The sequence below is a fragment of the Lissotriton helveticus genome, chromosome 4_1 (genome assembly GCF_964261635.1).
Source record: "Lissotriton helveticus chromosome 4_1, aLisHel1.1, whole genome shotgun sequence".
Classification (NCBI taxonomy): domain Eukaryota; kingdom Metazoa; phylum Chordata; class Amphibia; order Caudata; family Salamandridae; genus Lissotriton; species Lissotriton helveticus.
Window position 1 is genome coordinate 106,276,772 of NC_136063.1, and position 17,530 is coordinate 106,294,301.

The 17,530-nt window shown below is 50.9% G+C and overlaps 1 protein-coding gene across 2 annotated transcripts in view; it reads right to left on the reverse strand.

Moving 5' to 3' along the window:
- The window catches only part of MAF1 (MAF1 negative regulator of RNA polymerase III), a 230,839-nt gene that overhangs the window by 84,524 nt on the left and 128,785 nt on the right, over window positions 1–17,530 (reverse strand). For both annotated transcript variants that reach the window (XR_013610438.1, XM_078686530.1), the window contains exon 5: window positions 9,965–10,086. Coding sequence is in view for 1 of the 2 variants with exons in the window: in XM_078686530.1 (XP_078542656.1) it covers window positions 9,965–10,086 (122 nt within the window). In the remaining variant the exon portion in view is untranslated. The remainder of the gene's footprint in view (window positions 1–9,964; window positions 10,087–17,530) is intronic.

A 17,530-nucleotide genomic window follows, 5' to 3' on the forward strand; every position in this document is an offset into this window, starting at 1 on the left:
TGCCCTGGGTACAGGGACTTGGAGAGGGCCCAGTGCCAATTCAGTACCTGGGTACAATTTGGAATAGAGAGAACAGCTAGGCTGTGGGTCTGATTAGCAGGACCACAGCCAGGGAAAGTCGTAAACCAGTGACGCAAAAAGCAAAAATCTGGGTGATCATATGATTGCAGACCCTACTCTCCTACATGGTGGGCTACCTGAAGTGGACACGACTTGGCTAGCTGTGTGATGCCCAACTAAGGAATTCTGTTACAGGGTTATGCCCACTTCACACAGGAAGTGGTCATATAGGAGGCGTAGTGACTCCAAGAGTACGTAGTGCCTTGGCTACTTCCCTAAATCTAGTATTTAGGGGAGCTCCTGGCACCAGAAAATCCTATCCTGCCGACCTAATGGAAGACAGATGTCGCATCCTGCAAGAATTGAAGACCAAGCAACTAACTTGGGGCCACCTGTGCTAATAGAGGACTTCATGCAGCTGCTGAGTCACCAAAGCTCTGTAGATCTGCCAGCACTTCACCCAAGAACCCAGAAAAGTAGCAGACCTGCTTCCCTACATCCTGCAGACATCCAAAGACTCCTGAGAGGACTTTTTGACTGCAGTAACCCCACGCAGGAAGACACCACACCCGTTGCTCCAAACCAGTGTTGAAGTGGTCCAATGGTATCATCCCAGCCCTCCAGAGAACGAGTCTACTGTGGTTTCGCCCCAAGTGAACTCTCCGTCGCTTACAGCCTCTGTATGCAGACCCCCTCTACCGCACCTGCACCAGTAAGAAAAACTTGATGACTAGGGACACCCCTACACCCGTCGCTCCTGGGCCGTGGCAAAAAGGCCCAAAGGTGTCCCTATGTCCCAGAGCATCGTGAGGCCTGAGCCCCCTTGTTGGTTCAGCCCAACTGGCATCCCAGTCAACGCCTGCAGCCACTTTTCACCAAGACTGATCCCCATCGAGTAACATTGGGCACCTGATGCTGTTTTGCACCTCTGCAACCGGCTGCCCTAGTACCGCTGTTGCTGCCTTGGGACCTTGCTCACCACTCACCTTAACTCCTTGAGATTGGTCCTGTTAATTTGCTGTATTGTATCTGTAGCCATATGAGAACATTGCAGCTTCTAAAAATTGCACTGTCTACTTTTTGATCATGAAAGTATTTCTTTAGAAAAATGTTTATTGGTTTTCACAAGATGAAAACGTTAATGTGTGACAACTTACAGCAAGAGCTAATTATGCTGGACAGGAAATACAGTTTGAACAGGTCTGAGCGTTTGGTATATAAAGTCAGTGAAAGGCACATAATGGCTTCTGAGCTGTAACAGCAGTGGATCTTCACAACGGTGTAACTGGGGGTGAATATAAGGGTTGGGATGAGAGGTGAGCAGCTAGGCTGCGTGTCAATGGCAGAGTGTGTAGAGGAAGGTTGGCATTGTGACAAGGACAGACAGGCTAGCAGAAATGGTTGTGTTAACCGTGTGGGGTGGGGACGGAGGAACCGCAGGTGAGTTGGTGTGAAAACTCCTGTGCGGGATATCAATTCTGTTGCATGTAGGGAACGTGCATCTTGTTCATGGACATAGGTCGTCAGGAGGGCGTCATCCTATGCTGCACCCCATTTGCGTACCGCTCCATGCCATGCAGTTGAACTCTAAGTATTTGTAACCTGGGCGACCCGCTGCCCCAGCGACGGAGGCCCTATGTAACCCCTGTTGGGGACGTATCCCGTGACCCCCCCCACTCTTTTCTCCACAGCAGCCAGAATGGAGGTAGACCGGCGAACCCTGGTGTATACCTGACGTGGAAGAGGAAAGCGGCCCCTTTAACTGGTCGGAGCTGGGTGAATGGGCGGAGCCAGAGATGCCGTCAAAAGCCGAAGGTACGTGGTCGTATAGCAGGTTGGGTGGGACGCAAGGGCGAGTCAGTTACGTGACCGCTTCCCTTGGATGTTCCCCGGTGTTCCCTTCCCTGCACTGAACTTCCCGCCCCCCTGAGCACCCGACGCCGAGCTGGATCACTATTGGTGTCTCCCCACTCCCTTCCCTTTACACTGTGAATAAGTGCACTCTGACTGATTCTTCTCCTCACCTTTCTCCCCCGCCTAGAGCGTGACCCTGCAACACGAAGCCCACAGAGACGAGAACCCGGAGAAGTCCCGCCAGAATACCGAAGGCAGACAGTATTTTAAGGAGGAGAAGGCAGACGGAAAGAAGCCGATCCCCGAGAAGGGTGTCTACCAGTAAAAACCTGCACTGATTATCTGCTGTCTCGAATAAATCCACCTACAACTAAGACACGTCTCTTGCCCTTTCCTACCGCTACCGTTACAGTATTTTTCTTAAAAAACATACTTACCTGAACCAATTGATTCTGGTGCCTAAACATATATAAAGATGCATACTATTTTTATTATTTTATTTATTTTATTATTGGTGTGGATCTTGTGGACTATTGGGTGTATTTGCAGATGTCTTGCACTTCGACGATAAACATAAGGCTCTTCAACCAAACTTGCCTTAGAAGAGCACCTTGGGATTGCTAGAGCAAGCCCCTATCCACTTATAAGGGAACCCCTGGACTCTTTACACAATATTGAATATGCTACTTACCAGTATGCATCTGTTCTTGGCATGTAGGGCTGCTGACATTCATATCTATAGCATAGATCGCCGCCTAGTGTTGGCTCTGGATGATTGCACATTGTTGTCCTGGAAGAGTCTTCGAAGTATCACGAAATAGGTGGCTCCTCCCCTGGACTACAGTGCGCATGGGCATCGACCCCATCCCCAGATTGTTTTTAGCCATTGTGGCGAAGATGGAGTGTAACAGTGTGAGCGATGACCATGTTATAGTAAGTGTAAATTCTGCAGCCGCTACAGGCGCCGGGGAGGAGGGCGGGCGACATGAATGTCAGCAGCCCTACATGCCAAGAACAGATGCATACTGGTAAGTAGCATATTCAGTTCGAGGCATGTGGGCTGCTGAATTCATATCTATAGCATAGAATACATAGCAGTCCCTCCATTATCGGCGGCCGCCTGTGCCAGCTGCAGATGTTTGAAAAAGTGTCTTTAGAACAGCCTGCCCTACAGCTGCTTGGAGTGCACATCTACACAGTAGTGTTTAGTAAATGTGTGTGGGGTAGACCATGTGGCTGCTCTACAAATGTCTTCCAAAGGGATATTACCAAGGAAAGCCATGGAGGCCCCCAACTTGCGGGTGGAGTGGGCTCTGGGGGGGGGGGGGGGGGGGACCGTTAAAGTGCGCTTAGCTTTTCGGTAACAAATCTGAATACACTTTACGATCCACCTGGCTATACCTGCTTTGGAAATGGGGTTGCCCTTGTGCTGGGCAGAAAAGGCAACAAAGAGTTGTTTAGTCTTCCTGAAATCTTTGGTTCTATTAATGTAGTACATCAAAGCTCGTTTGACGTCAAGAGTGTGGAGCATTCTTTCGGCCACTGTCTCTGGGTTTTGAAAGAACACAGGCAGTTCAATAGTCTGACGTGGAACTGTGAAACTACTTTAGGAAGAAATTTAGGGTTAGTGCGTAGGACTACCCTGTTAGAGTGAATTTGTATGAATGGTTCTTGTACAGTGAGCGCTTGGAGTTCACTTACACGTCGCAGCGACGTGATGGCTATTAGGAAAGCCACTTTCCATGTTAAGAACTGAACCTCGCAAGAATGCAGAGGCTCAAAAGGTGGGCTCATCAGCCTGGTGAGGACCACATTAAGGTTCCATACAGGAGCTGGTGGGGTCCTGGGAGGAATGACCTGTTTCAGCCCTTCCAGAAAAGCCTTAACGGCAGGCACTCTGAAAACTGAGAGACGCTGCCTGTTTTGGAGATAAGCCGCTATGGCGGATAAGTGTAGCCGAATGGAAGCATATGCTAGATTGCATATAACAAATAATGTCGTAAGTAGATGCATCTAGCGGGTTGATGTTGTGTTCTGCACAGTAAATGACAAACCGCTTCCATTTTGCTACATAGCAAGCTCTGGTGGTGGGCTTCGGTGCCTCCCGTATGATATCCATGCAGTCGGGAGGCAAGTTAAGGTAGCCAAATTCTAAGACTTCAGGAGCCAGATCGCCAGGTTGAGCTGTTGCGGATCTGGATGCTGAATGTCGCCATGGCTCTGCGTCAAAAGCCTGGGTGTGAGGTGTAGCCTTTGATGCAGTACCACGGAGAGTTCTAGAAACGTGGTGTACCATGGGTGGCGTGCCCACGTTGGAGCAACCAGGATGAGTGTCATCGAGTGTTGCTTTAGCTTTCGTGCCACCAGCAGTATGAGAGGTGCTGGGGGAAAAGCGTATGCAAATCTGCCTGACCAGTTCATCCATATCGCATTGCCCTGCGACTGTGGGTGCGGGAATCTGGCGGCAAAGCTTTGGCATTTTGCGTTTTCCCTTGTGGCGAACAGGTCCATCTCTGGATGACCCCACTGCTGGAAGTACGGGCGGAGTACTGATGGATACATCTCCCACTCGTGCATCTGGTGGCTGTACCTGCTGAGCAGATCTGCCATCTGATTGTCCTTGCCCGGGAGGTGTTCCGCCATGAGGAAGATGTTCCTCTGAATGGCCCACTTCCACATGCTCTGAGCCAGATGAGACAACTGTGGAGTGTGTGTACCTCCCTGCTTTTGAATGTAGTACATGGCTGTCATGTTGTCCGTCTGGATCAACACGACTTTGTTGCACAGATGTACCTTGAATGCCTTCATCGCCATGAAGATTGCCATCAGTTCTAGGTAGTTGATGTGCATCTTCTTTTGCTGCGTTGTCCATAGTCCCTGCACCATGTAGTGGAGTACATGAGCTCCCCATCCCTGGAGAGATGCGTCCGTCGTCAGGATAATCTGTGGCACAGGCTCCTGGAACGGTCGGCCCTTGCAAAGGTTGTTTGGATTCCACCAATGCAGAGAGCTGTATGCCCGACCGGTCACCAACACTAGGTCGTTCAACTGTCCTTGAGCCTGAGTCCACTGATGAGCCAAGCATTCTTGGAGCGGACGCATATGTAGCCTCGCGTGCGTGACTATGAAGATGCAGGAGGCCATCATGCCTATCAACTGCATGAACACTCTGGCTGGAAGCGAGTGTTGCGGTCTGAATTTCTTGATTAGTGACTGGATGCTGTCGATCCGCACTGAACTTGGCTGAGCTGTGGCTGCCAGAGTATCTATTGTCGCGCCCAGATACTGCTGCACATGGGCTGGCTGAAGGTGTGACTTTGGATAATTCAGTGAGAATCCCAGATCGTGAAGAAGACGAATGGTTTAGGACATGTTGGTGTCGCACTGCTGGGCCGACTGCTTGGACAAGCCAGTCATCCAGGTAAGGGAAACGTGAACATTCTGCCTCCTGAGGTGCGCCGCCACAGTCGCCAGACACTTTGTGAACACCCTGGGCGCTGTGGTCACCCCGAAAGGGACTGATAATGCCGATTCTGAATGGTGAATCCGAGGTATTTTCTGTGTGACGGATGTAGTGGAATGTGAAAATACGCATCCTTGAGGTCTAAGGTTGCGAGGAAGTCCCCCTGATTGAGCAACGGAAGAACCTGCTGCAGCGTTAGCATGTGAAAATGTTCTGAGAGAATATAATGATTCAGGGGTCTGAGGTCCAGTATGGGTCTGAGGGACCCGTCCTTTTTTGGGATTAAGAAGTACAGGGAGTACACTCCTGTGCCTTCTTCCTCCACCGGCACGAGCTCTATTGCCCCTTTTTGCAGCATGACTAGTACCTCCTGCTGCAATAAGTGCAAATGCTCTGTGGACATAGGACGGTGTTTTGGTGGCATGGTGGGTGGAGTGGATGTCAACTCCAGACAATAACCGTACTGGATAAGTTTCCTGACCCACCTGTCTGTGGTGATGGATTTCCAGACTGGCAGGAACTGCTGGAGTCTCCCCCCAACAGGTGTTGTATGGTCGGGGGGGGGGGGGGGGGGGGGGGGGGGAAGTGACAGGGCGTCACTGTTTGTTGGTGGCGGAGGAGCGGGAGTTGTTATTTCCACGACCTCTGCCCTTGGTGCTGTTGCCCAGATAGCCGCCTGTACTCTGCTTGGTGTATGAGGACTGCGCCCCACCTTTGGTGTATTGCGTTTGCTGGGACATTTGGCCTCTGGAAACACCTCTATTGCTTGAGCGACGAAAAGTGCTGCCTCTAAACTGTTGGGACTGGAGAGCCCCCATGGACTTTGCAGTCTCGGTATCCTTTTTTATTTTTTCCAAGGTGGTATCCACCTCAGGGCCAAATAATCTATCAGGGTTTACGGGCTGATTGAGGATGGTAGTTTGGATCTCCGGCTTGAACCCGGAGATTCTGAGCCAGGCCTGACGTCGCAACATAACACTTGTGTTAATTGCCCTGGCCGCTGTGTCTGCCACGTCCAGTGCACATTTAATAGAAGCGTTGGAGATGAGCTTCCCTTCCTGAATAAGCATTTCTGCTGCCTCTTTATACTGATCTGGTAGATGTTGCAACAGGGTCTCTAGGGTATCATAGTGTGCCCTGTCGTATCTGGCCAAGAGTGCCCGAGTGTTGGAAATACGCCAGATATTGGCCCCCATAGACTTTGCAGTCTGTTTTCCAGGGTGGTGTCCACCTCAGGTCCAAATAAGTGATCAGGGTTTACAGGCTGATTTAGGATGGTGGTTTGTATCTCCGGCTTGAACTCGGAGATTCTGAGCCAGGCCTGACGCCGCAACATTACACTTGTGTTAATGGCCCTGGCCGCGGTGTCCGCTGCGTCCAGTGCACACTTAATAGAAGCATTTGAGATGAGTTTCCCTTCTTGAATGAGCATCTGTGCTGCCTCATATTCATCTGGCATGTGTTGCAACAGGGTTTCAAGTGTATCATAATGTGCCCTGTCATATCTAGCCAAGAGTGCCTGCGTGTTAGAAATGCAACAGATATTGGCCGCTTGAGCCGCCACCCTCTTCCCTGACGCCTCTAGCACCTTACATTCCTTGTCAGGGGGAGGAGCAGCACCAGTGGTTTGTGAATTCGCCCTCTTCCAGGCATTAGAAACAACCAGAGAGTCCAATGGCAACTGGCCCTTGATGTAGGTAGGGTCGCCAGGTGCCAGCTTATACTTTTTTTCAATCCTAGGGTTGATAACCCTGGCATCTGTGGGTTCTTTAAAAATCTCTGCAGCATGTTTCAGAACCCCTTTCAGCATTGGTAGAGTCTTGACAGTCTTTTCTGCTGTTGAAAAGGTATCAAAAAGGAAGTCCATCTCAATCGGATCAGCATGCAGCTGGACGTCGTGGCTCTTAGCCGCCCTCTCAATTAGAGCATTACATGCCGCAGAATCCTCAGTAGGAGAGGTTTTGACATTGTACACCGGAGTGTCCGGGGCAGTGTGCTGATCCCCCGGGTCCCCTGCGTCTGCCCAAGAGTCCTGGTGATCCTCAGGATCAGTGTTTGCAGGAAAGTTATACCCCTCATCAACACCTTCCCCAGCCTCCACATCTGAATAAGTGGGTGAGGGTGTTGCAACTGTTTGAGTCCGTGGAGCAATTGGCTCAACCAGAACTGGGAGTCAGAAGGCGGCCTTTTGCGCTTCAAGGAATCGTGTAGGACTCCATAGGCTGTGCCGACGTGATCTTCCTCTTGTAGAGGGTAAGTTTACCGGTGTCGGCGTCGATAAAGTGCTCTGACTGCTCCTCCATCAGGGGTTGTCGATGCTTCGAGCTCCCAAGTGACTGAGAAGGCTTCGACCCTGTAGACACCTGGACGGGCGTTTCATCCACCGACCTTGGTGCGAACGCCTTTGGTGCCACCTTCGGCGGTAACGTGAATAGAATGGGCGCCGAAGGCTTTGGCAGCTGGCTTCGGGGTGGAAGCATCCTTCGGATCGACCGCGGAAGCCTTGTTACTGATGCGCTGCAACGGGTCCGATACCTGCTTCGTGAAGGATGCGGACGGTTTCGTCGACCCGACAAGACGTTCTCGGCCCCCCAGCGTGTGCAGACTGGTGCGTCGATGTCTTGGCTTTCTCCGGCCGATGTGCGGGATCACCCCTCTTCGGTGCGACGTGTACTTCAACCGTGCCGACGGCTTCGGTTTGACGGCCTTGGCAATTGTTTTCGGCGCCCCAGTCTTTGGCTCGGCACCCTTGATCGATTTGGGCTCGACGCCCTTGCCCGACTTCGGCTCGACGCCCTTGGTCGACTTTACTGGGTCGACAGCCTTCTTCGGCTTCGGCTGCCCCGACACATCGGAAGACGAGGAGGCGACCTGAGGGACAGGCGTCTGTTTCGACGGCGTCACCACCACTTTCGTCGACACCGAAGCTTTCACTTTCGGTTTCGGTTTGACTAATGGCGGCTCCGTAGATGTGTCCGTAGCCGGGCCCGTAGGCGAGGCCGTGGATCTGGGTGCAAGGTCTTGGGCAAAGCCATGTGGCGATCCCTCAACCTGAGCCTTGGTTAATGTTCGAACGGGGCATAGCTCTTCGCATGAGCTATCTTCCGTGGCCCCATAGGCCTAATTGTTGTCTCCTACCTCGTCGACGACTTCTTCTGCATCGAGTACTTCGACGTCTGCATCGTAGTTGTAGTCTATCTCCTCCGTAGGAGTGGAAATCGGCTCTTGATCTTGTTCGTCTGCTTCTTCCCTATAGAAGATGTCCACCGGTGCCGGGCCGACTGCTGGGCCTCCAGGCGCGCCACGCGCCGAAGTCGAATCGTCTTCGTCGATCGAAAACGAGAACAAGCCATACAGTTGGCTTCATCATGATCCGGCGACAGGCACTTGTTGCACACCGGGTGGATGTCGATGTGGGGATACTTTGATCCGCAGACGGGACATTTCTTGAACGGACTCCGTTCCATGATGTGTCGTCGAAGTCATGTTGCGTCGACTGGGCCTCAAGCACCGAAGAGTCACGCGACTCCTCTGGACGTCCGACTCGGGAACTGAGCCAGAACAGAGCTGGGCACCAAACGCAAACAATACCGACGGTATAGGAAAAGGCCTTCGGGCCCTAAGAAAAGTCTATAACGATTCCGAACTGGAGTTATCGAATATGCATCCGAACCCAATGGCGGAAAAAAACAATCTGGGGATGGAGTCGATGCCCATGCGCACAGTACTGTAGTCCAGGGGAGGAGCCACCTATCTCGTGATACTTCGAAGACTCTTCCAGGACAACAATGTGCAATCATCCAGACCCAACACTAGGCGGCGATCTATGCTATAGATATGAATTCAGCAGCCCACATACCTCGAACATCTCATTTTGATATATCATATTGAGAACCAGCTTCCTACAGAACGTTTAATAACCACTTCATGGCGCTGGGGAACTTGAGTTGTTGAGTTTCTAGCCCATGTACTCCTTATGGCTTCACTGGCACCAACAATGTTTAAGAATTGGCTTAAGAATTGTAGGGGCATATCTACTCATTCAGATATGCCATCGCCTGGGGTATAGTGCACCCTGCCGTAGGTCTGTAAGGCCTGCTAGAGGGGTGACTTACATATACTTTCAGGTAGTGCTGGCTGGCAGGCAGAGTGCCATGTCAACTGTTGGTTTTCTCCTCACAGGGGCATGCAAGTGGTAAGGGCAGTGGCATGGACCCAGTGAGGGATGTCCCAGGGTACCCTCTTCAGATCCCAGGCCTAAGTTACCCAGGGTACCATTTACTAGGGACATATAGGGGCAATACCACACCAAGGTCCAGGCAAAAAGGGTAGGCCTACCATGTCAAAAGAGGCACTTTCTCACAGTTTCGTAAACAGTTCCCGATCCACTTCTGGGTGGAGGCTACCCACAGACAGAATAGAAACAAGGTCACAGAATGTTATGAAAAATCCAAATGTCTGCCAACCAGCTAACACTTAAATATCAAATCTAAACAAATCAGTCGTTTTTCAAATCAAAATCAAAATAAGACAGGAGTCACACGCAGTAGTGCATTTGGTAGTAGTCTGACTAAACCAATCTCTCACCTGTATATGTCGCACTCTGAGAGACCAATCTCTTCATCCACAGCGTTCCATAAATGTGGTTTCAGAGTATTAAACTCTTCCCCGACCGCAGAGCACAAACTGCAGTTAACAGCATTCACCACCTAAAAGCAAAGGGGAAAAGTAAGCATAGAAGTAAAGAACAAGATGGCTCTCTGGTAACAACCAGGCCAAGCATATAGGTTAAAGCAACCTATACTGGGGACTAAAATATGTTCTATACTGCCTCACAAACCACAACCCGATTAGCCTTTTTAAGTCTGGACATATGGCTTCTGATCTTGAACATCAAGATGTAACGTTACAGCCTCAGGCCACAACTTTTTCCTCTGTCCCGAAAGGTCTTCAAGATGCAGGTCGCCAGATTTCATGATCCTTCAGAACATGGTTAAAATGGTGTAGGACATCTGTGCTTCAAAGTGGGGCGGAGAAGGAAAATGCTACTTACCCAGTATGCATCTGTTCTTGGCATGTAGAGCTGTAGATTCACATGCTTTGCTTAGCCTGCCATCTAGCGCTGGGTCCAGATGTTTGCACTTTGTTTTCCTTCGAAGAAGTCTTTCCCAGTCACGAGGTAGGTGACTCCTCCTTTCGGTGATCGGACGCATGGACATCGACTCCATTGTTAGATTGTTTTCCAGCAGAGGGTGATAATGAAGTTAGATTAGTAGAAAGAGGTCCATGTATATGCATCTAAGTAAGCTATCACTGCAACAGGTATGGGTACGGGTGAGCACATGGGACTTCTAGCCTCTTTGATAATATTTATGCAGTCTGGTGGGAGATTGAGGTAGCCAAACTTTAAGACTTCAGGTGTCAGATCGCAGGTTGAGATTACTGGGATAAGGATGTCTTATCTCTCCACAGCTCTGCATGAGGAGATTGGGTGTAAGATGTAGTTTTTGGTGAGGAACTCCAGAGAGCTCCAACACAGTGGTGAGCCCGGGTTGACGGGCCCATATGGGAGCAACCAGGATTAGTGTCAGGGACACCTGTCTGAGCATTCAAACCACTCATGGAATGAGTGGGAGAGGCGGAAAAGTATAGACAAATATCCGTGACCAATTCATCCATAGTGCATTGCATCTGGACAATGGGTGTGGATACCTGGATGAGAAGCTTGGGCATTTTGCGTTTAGGTGTGTGGCGAACAGATCTATGTCTGGGAAGCCCAAAATCTGAAAGAATGGGAGGAGAACTCTAGGGTGGAGTTCCCACTCATGGATCTGTTGTCTTTGACGACTGAGCAGATCTGCTATTTGATTGTCTACTCCTGGAAGTAATGCTGAGAGGAGATACATTGTGTGGCATATGGCCCACCTCTAGATGTTCGGTGCTAGTTGTGACAGCTGAAGAGTGTGTCCCCCCCTGTTTTTGTATGTAGTACATTGCTGTCATGTTGTCTATACGTATCAGGACAGCTTCGCCTACTAGATGAACTTGAAAGGCTTTGAGCGCTAGAAAAATCGCTAGAAGCTCCAGACTATTTATGTGAAGCTGCTTTTGCTGCAAGCTCCACATGCCCTGAATTGTGTGCGTTTGGAGATGAGCTTCCCAACCAGTGTGCGATGTGTCTGCTGTTAGCACGGTCTGTGGAACCGGGTCGATGAAGGGCTGCCCTTTTGAAAGTTTTTGTGGATTCCAGACTGGAGAGAGCAATGAGTGCGGCTGTTCAACACTAGATCCGATACCTGAGCCTGGTTCCACTGATGTGCTAAACATTCCTGAAGGGGACACATTTGAAGTCTTGCGTAAGGGACTATTAGCATGCAAGACACCATCATCCCATGTAACTGCATGAACACTTGAGCTGGCAAGGAGGGTTGAGACCAAAAGTGACATAGTAGAGTCTGCATGTTGCTGATTCTGGCCGGATTGGGGTAGGCCAGAGCCTTTTGTGCATCTATAGTGGCTCCCAAATAAGCTTGTGTGTTGGATGGTTGGAGATGGGACTTGGACAGATTCACTGTGAATCCAAGATCGTGGTGCAGCTGCGCTGTTTTGTGAGTGACGTAGACCGCTTTGTTGCGAACAGGCTTTTATGAGCCAGTCGAAGTGGGAGACAGATTTGGAAGAGAGGTTCCCAGACAGGAGTGGAATGAACGGGGGTAGCCGAAGGAAGTCCCGGTTTGCTGTTTGCAGGAGAGGTGTGTTTTTAGTTGCCGCTGCCTCTTCCCCTGCCGTGGTTAGCTCTAAATCCACCTCTAAAATAACCTCTTGATGAGGGCGATCGGTTGTTGCCCTTGTAAGAGGGGGAGAGATTCTCTGTGGAAACATTCTTGGTGCCACCCCTGTAAAAGGAGCAACAAAAGGATCCCCTATTAGATGGAAATTGCAAAGCCCCATGGACTTGGCGACCTCAGTGTCCTTCATTAGGTCTCGCCTGGTGACGCAGCGCGAAAGCGCTGTCGCCAGCGAAATCTATTGTCGCTGACTTGCCTCCCAAGGGAGACAGCAGATGGGCACGCGCAGGCCGGACTGGAAATGTGAACGTGCACGTTCACCACGTACAGTCATGCGATGTGCCCATCTCCTGTCCCCCTTCTGTCCTTGGTTCACACCCCACTCACCGGGGGGACGCTGCTCAGTGGCTGGCTTTTTATCTATCTCGCATAACTTGCCTCTGCAGGGTGGGCTCCTTCACACCGGTTGTAACACACGGGGCTCCCTCACCTCACGGCAGCCCCTGACAGTTCTTGCCACGCGCTCCATGCCCCGCCCATGTCACAGGCACCTGCCCACAGGGCTCTCTACCTCGGCAACAGGCGGAGCTCTCCACGAGCACCGGAGCCCCGCTGGCTCACACGCTCGCTTCCGGCTGGCTTCACGGGCCCAGGAGCGAGGGGCTTCCTGTCTTTTTGAGCCCCGCCCAAACACAGGTTGCCGGGCTTCCTGTCCGTGCCAGGCTGCGGTGGCGAGTTCTTCAATACGGCGGCTGCAATACGGTGTAGGCTCCCGTTCCAAATTAAAGATGTTGAATGTGAATATTTAATTTGCAGATTGTGAATGTCTGCACCTTGGTAGTTTGCCTGGAAGGAGCCCCAGTCCCTCAGATTTTTGGAAGCACCCTGCTAAGTAAGTGCACCACTGAGAGAATTAGATGAGTCCTTCCAGGGGAGGCAGGAGGGTTGCATGTGTGCGAGAAAGTGCCATATTTCTTGCATTGGTATGCCCCCACTTTTTTCTGAACTGCTGATGTGCTTTGAGTGTGCCCTGGGTTCCTGCCAACCAGGTACTCAGGGCCTGTGTTCCTTCCCTAAAACTGTGTCGAAACTGAAAACCCAACTGGCATCTCTCGCCACCTGTCAGCCCCTAGTAAATGGTACCCTAGGTACCCAGGGCATGGTGACCAGATAAGACCCCTGAGGGCTGCAGCACCTATTGTGCCACCCTCAGGGGCCCTGTACCCTGGCACCCACACACTGCCTTTGCAGGCTGAGTGCCTAAGTACAGAACTAAACAAAGAGTCGACATGGCACACATACCTGTGTGCCATGCCCACAGAACCCACTGTCCTGGCATACTTCAGTCACCCCTCTGGCTGGGTGCCCTATGCCAGAGGTGTGGGTACAGGTGCAGGAGCCCTGAGCCCCTACAGTACCCAGGACCATTCATTCATGCCATTAAGAGTATATGGTGCTGAGAGGTTGTCATTACGAACTCCACAGCACCATAATGGCTACACTGAAGACGGACAAGTTTGGTACCAAACTTCTCAGCACATTAAACTCGCACTGATGCCAGTGTGAGATTTAATGTAAAATGCACCAGAGGGCACCTTAGAGATGCCCCCTGAAACCCTAACCTACAGTCCGCGTCTGGGCTGAGTGGCTGCAGAGGCTGCCACACAGCAGACATGTTGCTGGCCCCCTGGGTGGAGAGCCACCCCGCTCTCCTGGGCCTGCAACAATGCACATCCTGGGCGAGGTGCTAGGTCTCCTTCCCCAGGATGGCAGGGGGAAGCTTCAAAGGCATGACGCCTCTGAGCTTCTCCAGACCATTTGCTGTACCCAGCAACTGGCCCCCACCAGTCCTGACCCCCACTCTGGAGGGAATACTGGTGGGAAAAACTAAGTCAGGAAGGGGGGTGTGCCAGCCTGTGCCGACTCCACCCCTCAGGTGGAGGAGACGAGGTGAAGCATGAATCTTTTAGATGGGGAGCCCTGCTCAATCACAGCTAGCCTCCTGCCCCCCTCCCACAGGAGAGGAGCAGGCTAGGGGGTGTACCCACCCCAGAACAGGGACCTGCCCTTGCCGTACCGTCACTAAATTCAGTATTTAGGGGCTCCCTGACCCTTCCTTCCTAGGATCCCGATAAGAAAAGAAGAAAGAAAATTAAGAAGTAGACCCGCCGTGCAGCTGCTAACAGGACGACAACTGACTTGGCCCCAGACCTACCAGCCTGTCGATCCTGGAACCTGCTCCTGCCTAATCCCGGCGACTCCTGCAGACAGCAACCTTGGGACACCGAGGGCCTGCCTGCCTTGACCCTCTTTTTTTTTTAAATATATTTTTATTTTACACTTCAAAACCAAAGCACACATCTTAAAAGAATACAAATTTTCTTCTTACATTTGTTCATCTCACAATAGTAAAAGGGAAACCTAAATTGAAACAAAAATAAGCTCAGGAGAAAAACAACCAATACATCAAGGTACCAAAATATCACATTGCCACATTTATGAGAACAAATTAGTAAATCATCAGCCCATCCTATCAGCCTATCCCTGTTCTCCACTTCTCCAAAGGACCCCAAATTTTGATACCTAGCGCTCTCCCCACCCTACCTTTTCTTGCGTATACGTGTTTTTCTAAATTATGAATGGCAATAAGATTTGATAACCATACTTGCATGGATGGGGGGCTCTTATCCAGCCATACTCTGGCTAACATTAATCTAAAGACAGCAGCTACCATAAAGAGAATGAATATGCTACTTACCAGTATGCATCTGTTCTTGGCATGTAGGGCTGCTAACATTCATATCTTAGCATTAGATCGCCGCCTAGTGTTGGGCTCGGATGATTGCACATTGTTGTCCTGGAAGAGTCTTCGAAGTATCCTGAGATAGGTGGCTCCTCCCCTGGACTACAGTGCGCATGGGCATCGGCTCCATCCCCAGATTGTTTTTCGCCATTGTGGCAGAAGATGGAGTGAAAAGTGTAAAGGATATCCATGCTAATGAATAAATACAATAGTATATCTGCAGCTGCGACAGGCACCGGGGAGGAGGGCGGGCGATATGAATGTTAGCAGCCCTACATGCCAAGAACAGATGCATACTGGTAAGTAGCATATTCAGTTCGAGGCATGTGGGCTGCTAAATTCATATCTTAGCATAGAATACATAGCAGTCCCTCCATCAGCGGCGGTTGCCCGTGCCAGCTGCAGAAACCTGAAAAAGTGTTTTGAGAACAGCCTGTCCTACAGCAGCTTGCTGTTTGGAATGCACATCAACACAGTAGTGTTTTGTGAAGGTGTGTGGTGTGACCCACGTGGCTGCTCTGCAAATGTCCTCTAAAGGAATGTTCCCCAGGAAAGCCATGGATGCCCCCAGTTTGCGTGTGGGGTGCGCTCTGGGGGGTATTGTTAAAGTGCGCTTTGCTTTTTGATAACACATCTGGATGCACTTAACAATCCACCTGGCTATCCCTGCCTTGGAGATTGGGTTGCCTTTGTGTTGTGGTGCGAAGGCAACAAAGAGTTGTTTTGTTTTTCGAAAGTGTTGTGTCCTGTCTATGTAGTACATCAACGCCCTTCGTACATCTAAGGTATGGAGCATCCTTTCCGCCACCGTTTGCGGGTTTTGAAAGAATGCTGGTAAGTCAATGGTCTGGTTTAGATGAAACTGACACCACCTTAGGAAGGAATTTAGGGTTAGTGCGTAGCACTACCCTATTTGGGTGAATTTGAATGAATGGCTCTTGTATTGTGAGCGCTTGCAGCTCACTGACACGCCTCAGAGACGTAATAGCTATAAGAAAGGCCACTTTCCACGTAAGGAATTGGAGCTCACACGAGTGCAGTGGCTCAAATGGTGGTCCCATCAGTCTGGTGAGAACGACGTTGAGGTTCCACACCGGAGCTGGTGGTGTCCTTGGGGGAATGACTCTTTTCAGACCTTCAAGGAAGGCTTTAATGGCGGGCACTCTGAAGACAGAGAGGTGCTGCCTGTTCTGAAGATAAGCCGCTATGGCGGATAGATGTATCCTAATGGAAGTGTACGCCAGATTGCACTTGTAGAGATGCAACAGATAGCAGATGATGTTGGGGATAGATGCATCTAGTGGGTTGATGTCATTGGATGTACAGTAGATGACAAAACGCTTCCACTTAGCAGCATAGCATGCTCTAGTAGTTGGTTTCCTCGCCTCCTTGATGATGCTCATGCATTCTGGAGGTAGGTTAAGGTACCCAAACTCTAGGACTTCAGGAGCCAGATCGCCAGGTTGAGCTGTTGCGGATCTGGATGCTGAATTTCTCCATGGTTCTGCGTCAAAAGACTGGGCGTGAGGCGCAGTCTTTGATGCGGTACCACTGAGAGTTCGAGGAACGTGGTGTACCAAGCCTGGCGCGCCCACGTTGGAGCAACTAGGATGAGGGTCATCTCGTGTTGCCTTAGTTTTCTTGCGACCAGCGGTATTAGGGGGGTTGGCGGAAAAGCGTACGCAAATTTGCCTGACCAGTTCATCCATATCGCATTCCCCTGCGACTGTGGGTGGGGGAACCTGGCGGCAAAGAGTTGGCATTTTGCGTTCTCTTTTGTGGCAAACAGGTCTATCTCCGGATGACCCCACTGCTGGAAGTACGGGTGGAGGACAGATGGGTGTAACTCCCACTCGTGCATTTGATGGCTGTACCTGCTGAGCAGATCCGCCATCTGATTGTCCTTCCCTGGGAGGTGTTCTGCCATGAGGAAAATGTTCCTCTGAATGGCCCACTTCCACATGCTCTGAGCCAGGTGAGACAGCTGTGGCGAGTGGGTGCCTCCCTGCTTTTGGATGTAGTACATCGCGGTCATGTTGTCCGTCCGGACTAGCACGACCTTGTTGCACAGATGTACAATGAAGGACTTGAGCGCCATGAAGATTGCCATCAGTTCCAGATAGTTGATGTGCATCTTCTGTTGTTGCGTTGTCCATAGTCCCTGCACCGTATAGTCGAGCACATGAGCTCCCCATCCCCGGAGAGATGCGTCCGTTGTCAGGACAATCTGCGGCACAGGCTCTTGGAACAGTCGGCCCTTGCAAAGGTTGTGTGGAGTCCACCAATGCAGAGAGTCGTATGCCCGACTGGTAACCAACACTAGGTCTGTCAATTGGCCACGAGCCTGTGTCCACTGATTCGCTAAGCACTCCTGGAGCGGGCGCATGTGTAGACGTGCGTGAGGGACAATGAAGATGCAGGAGGCCATCATGCCTATCAACTGCATGAACACTCTCGCTGGCAGCGAGTGTTGTGGCGTGAATCTTTGGATCAGGGCCTGAATGCTGTCTATCCTGACTTGGTTTGGCTGAGCCATGGCCGTCAGGGTGTTGATCGTTGCAC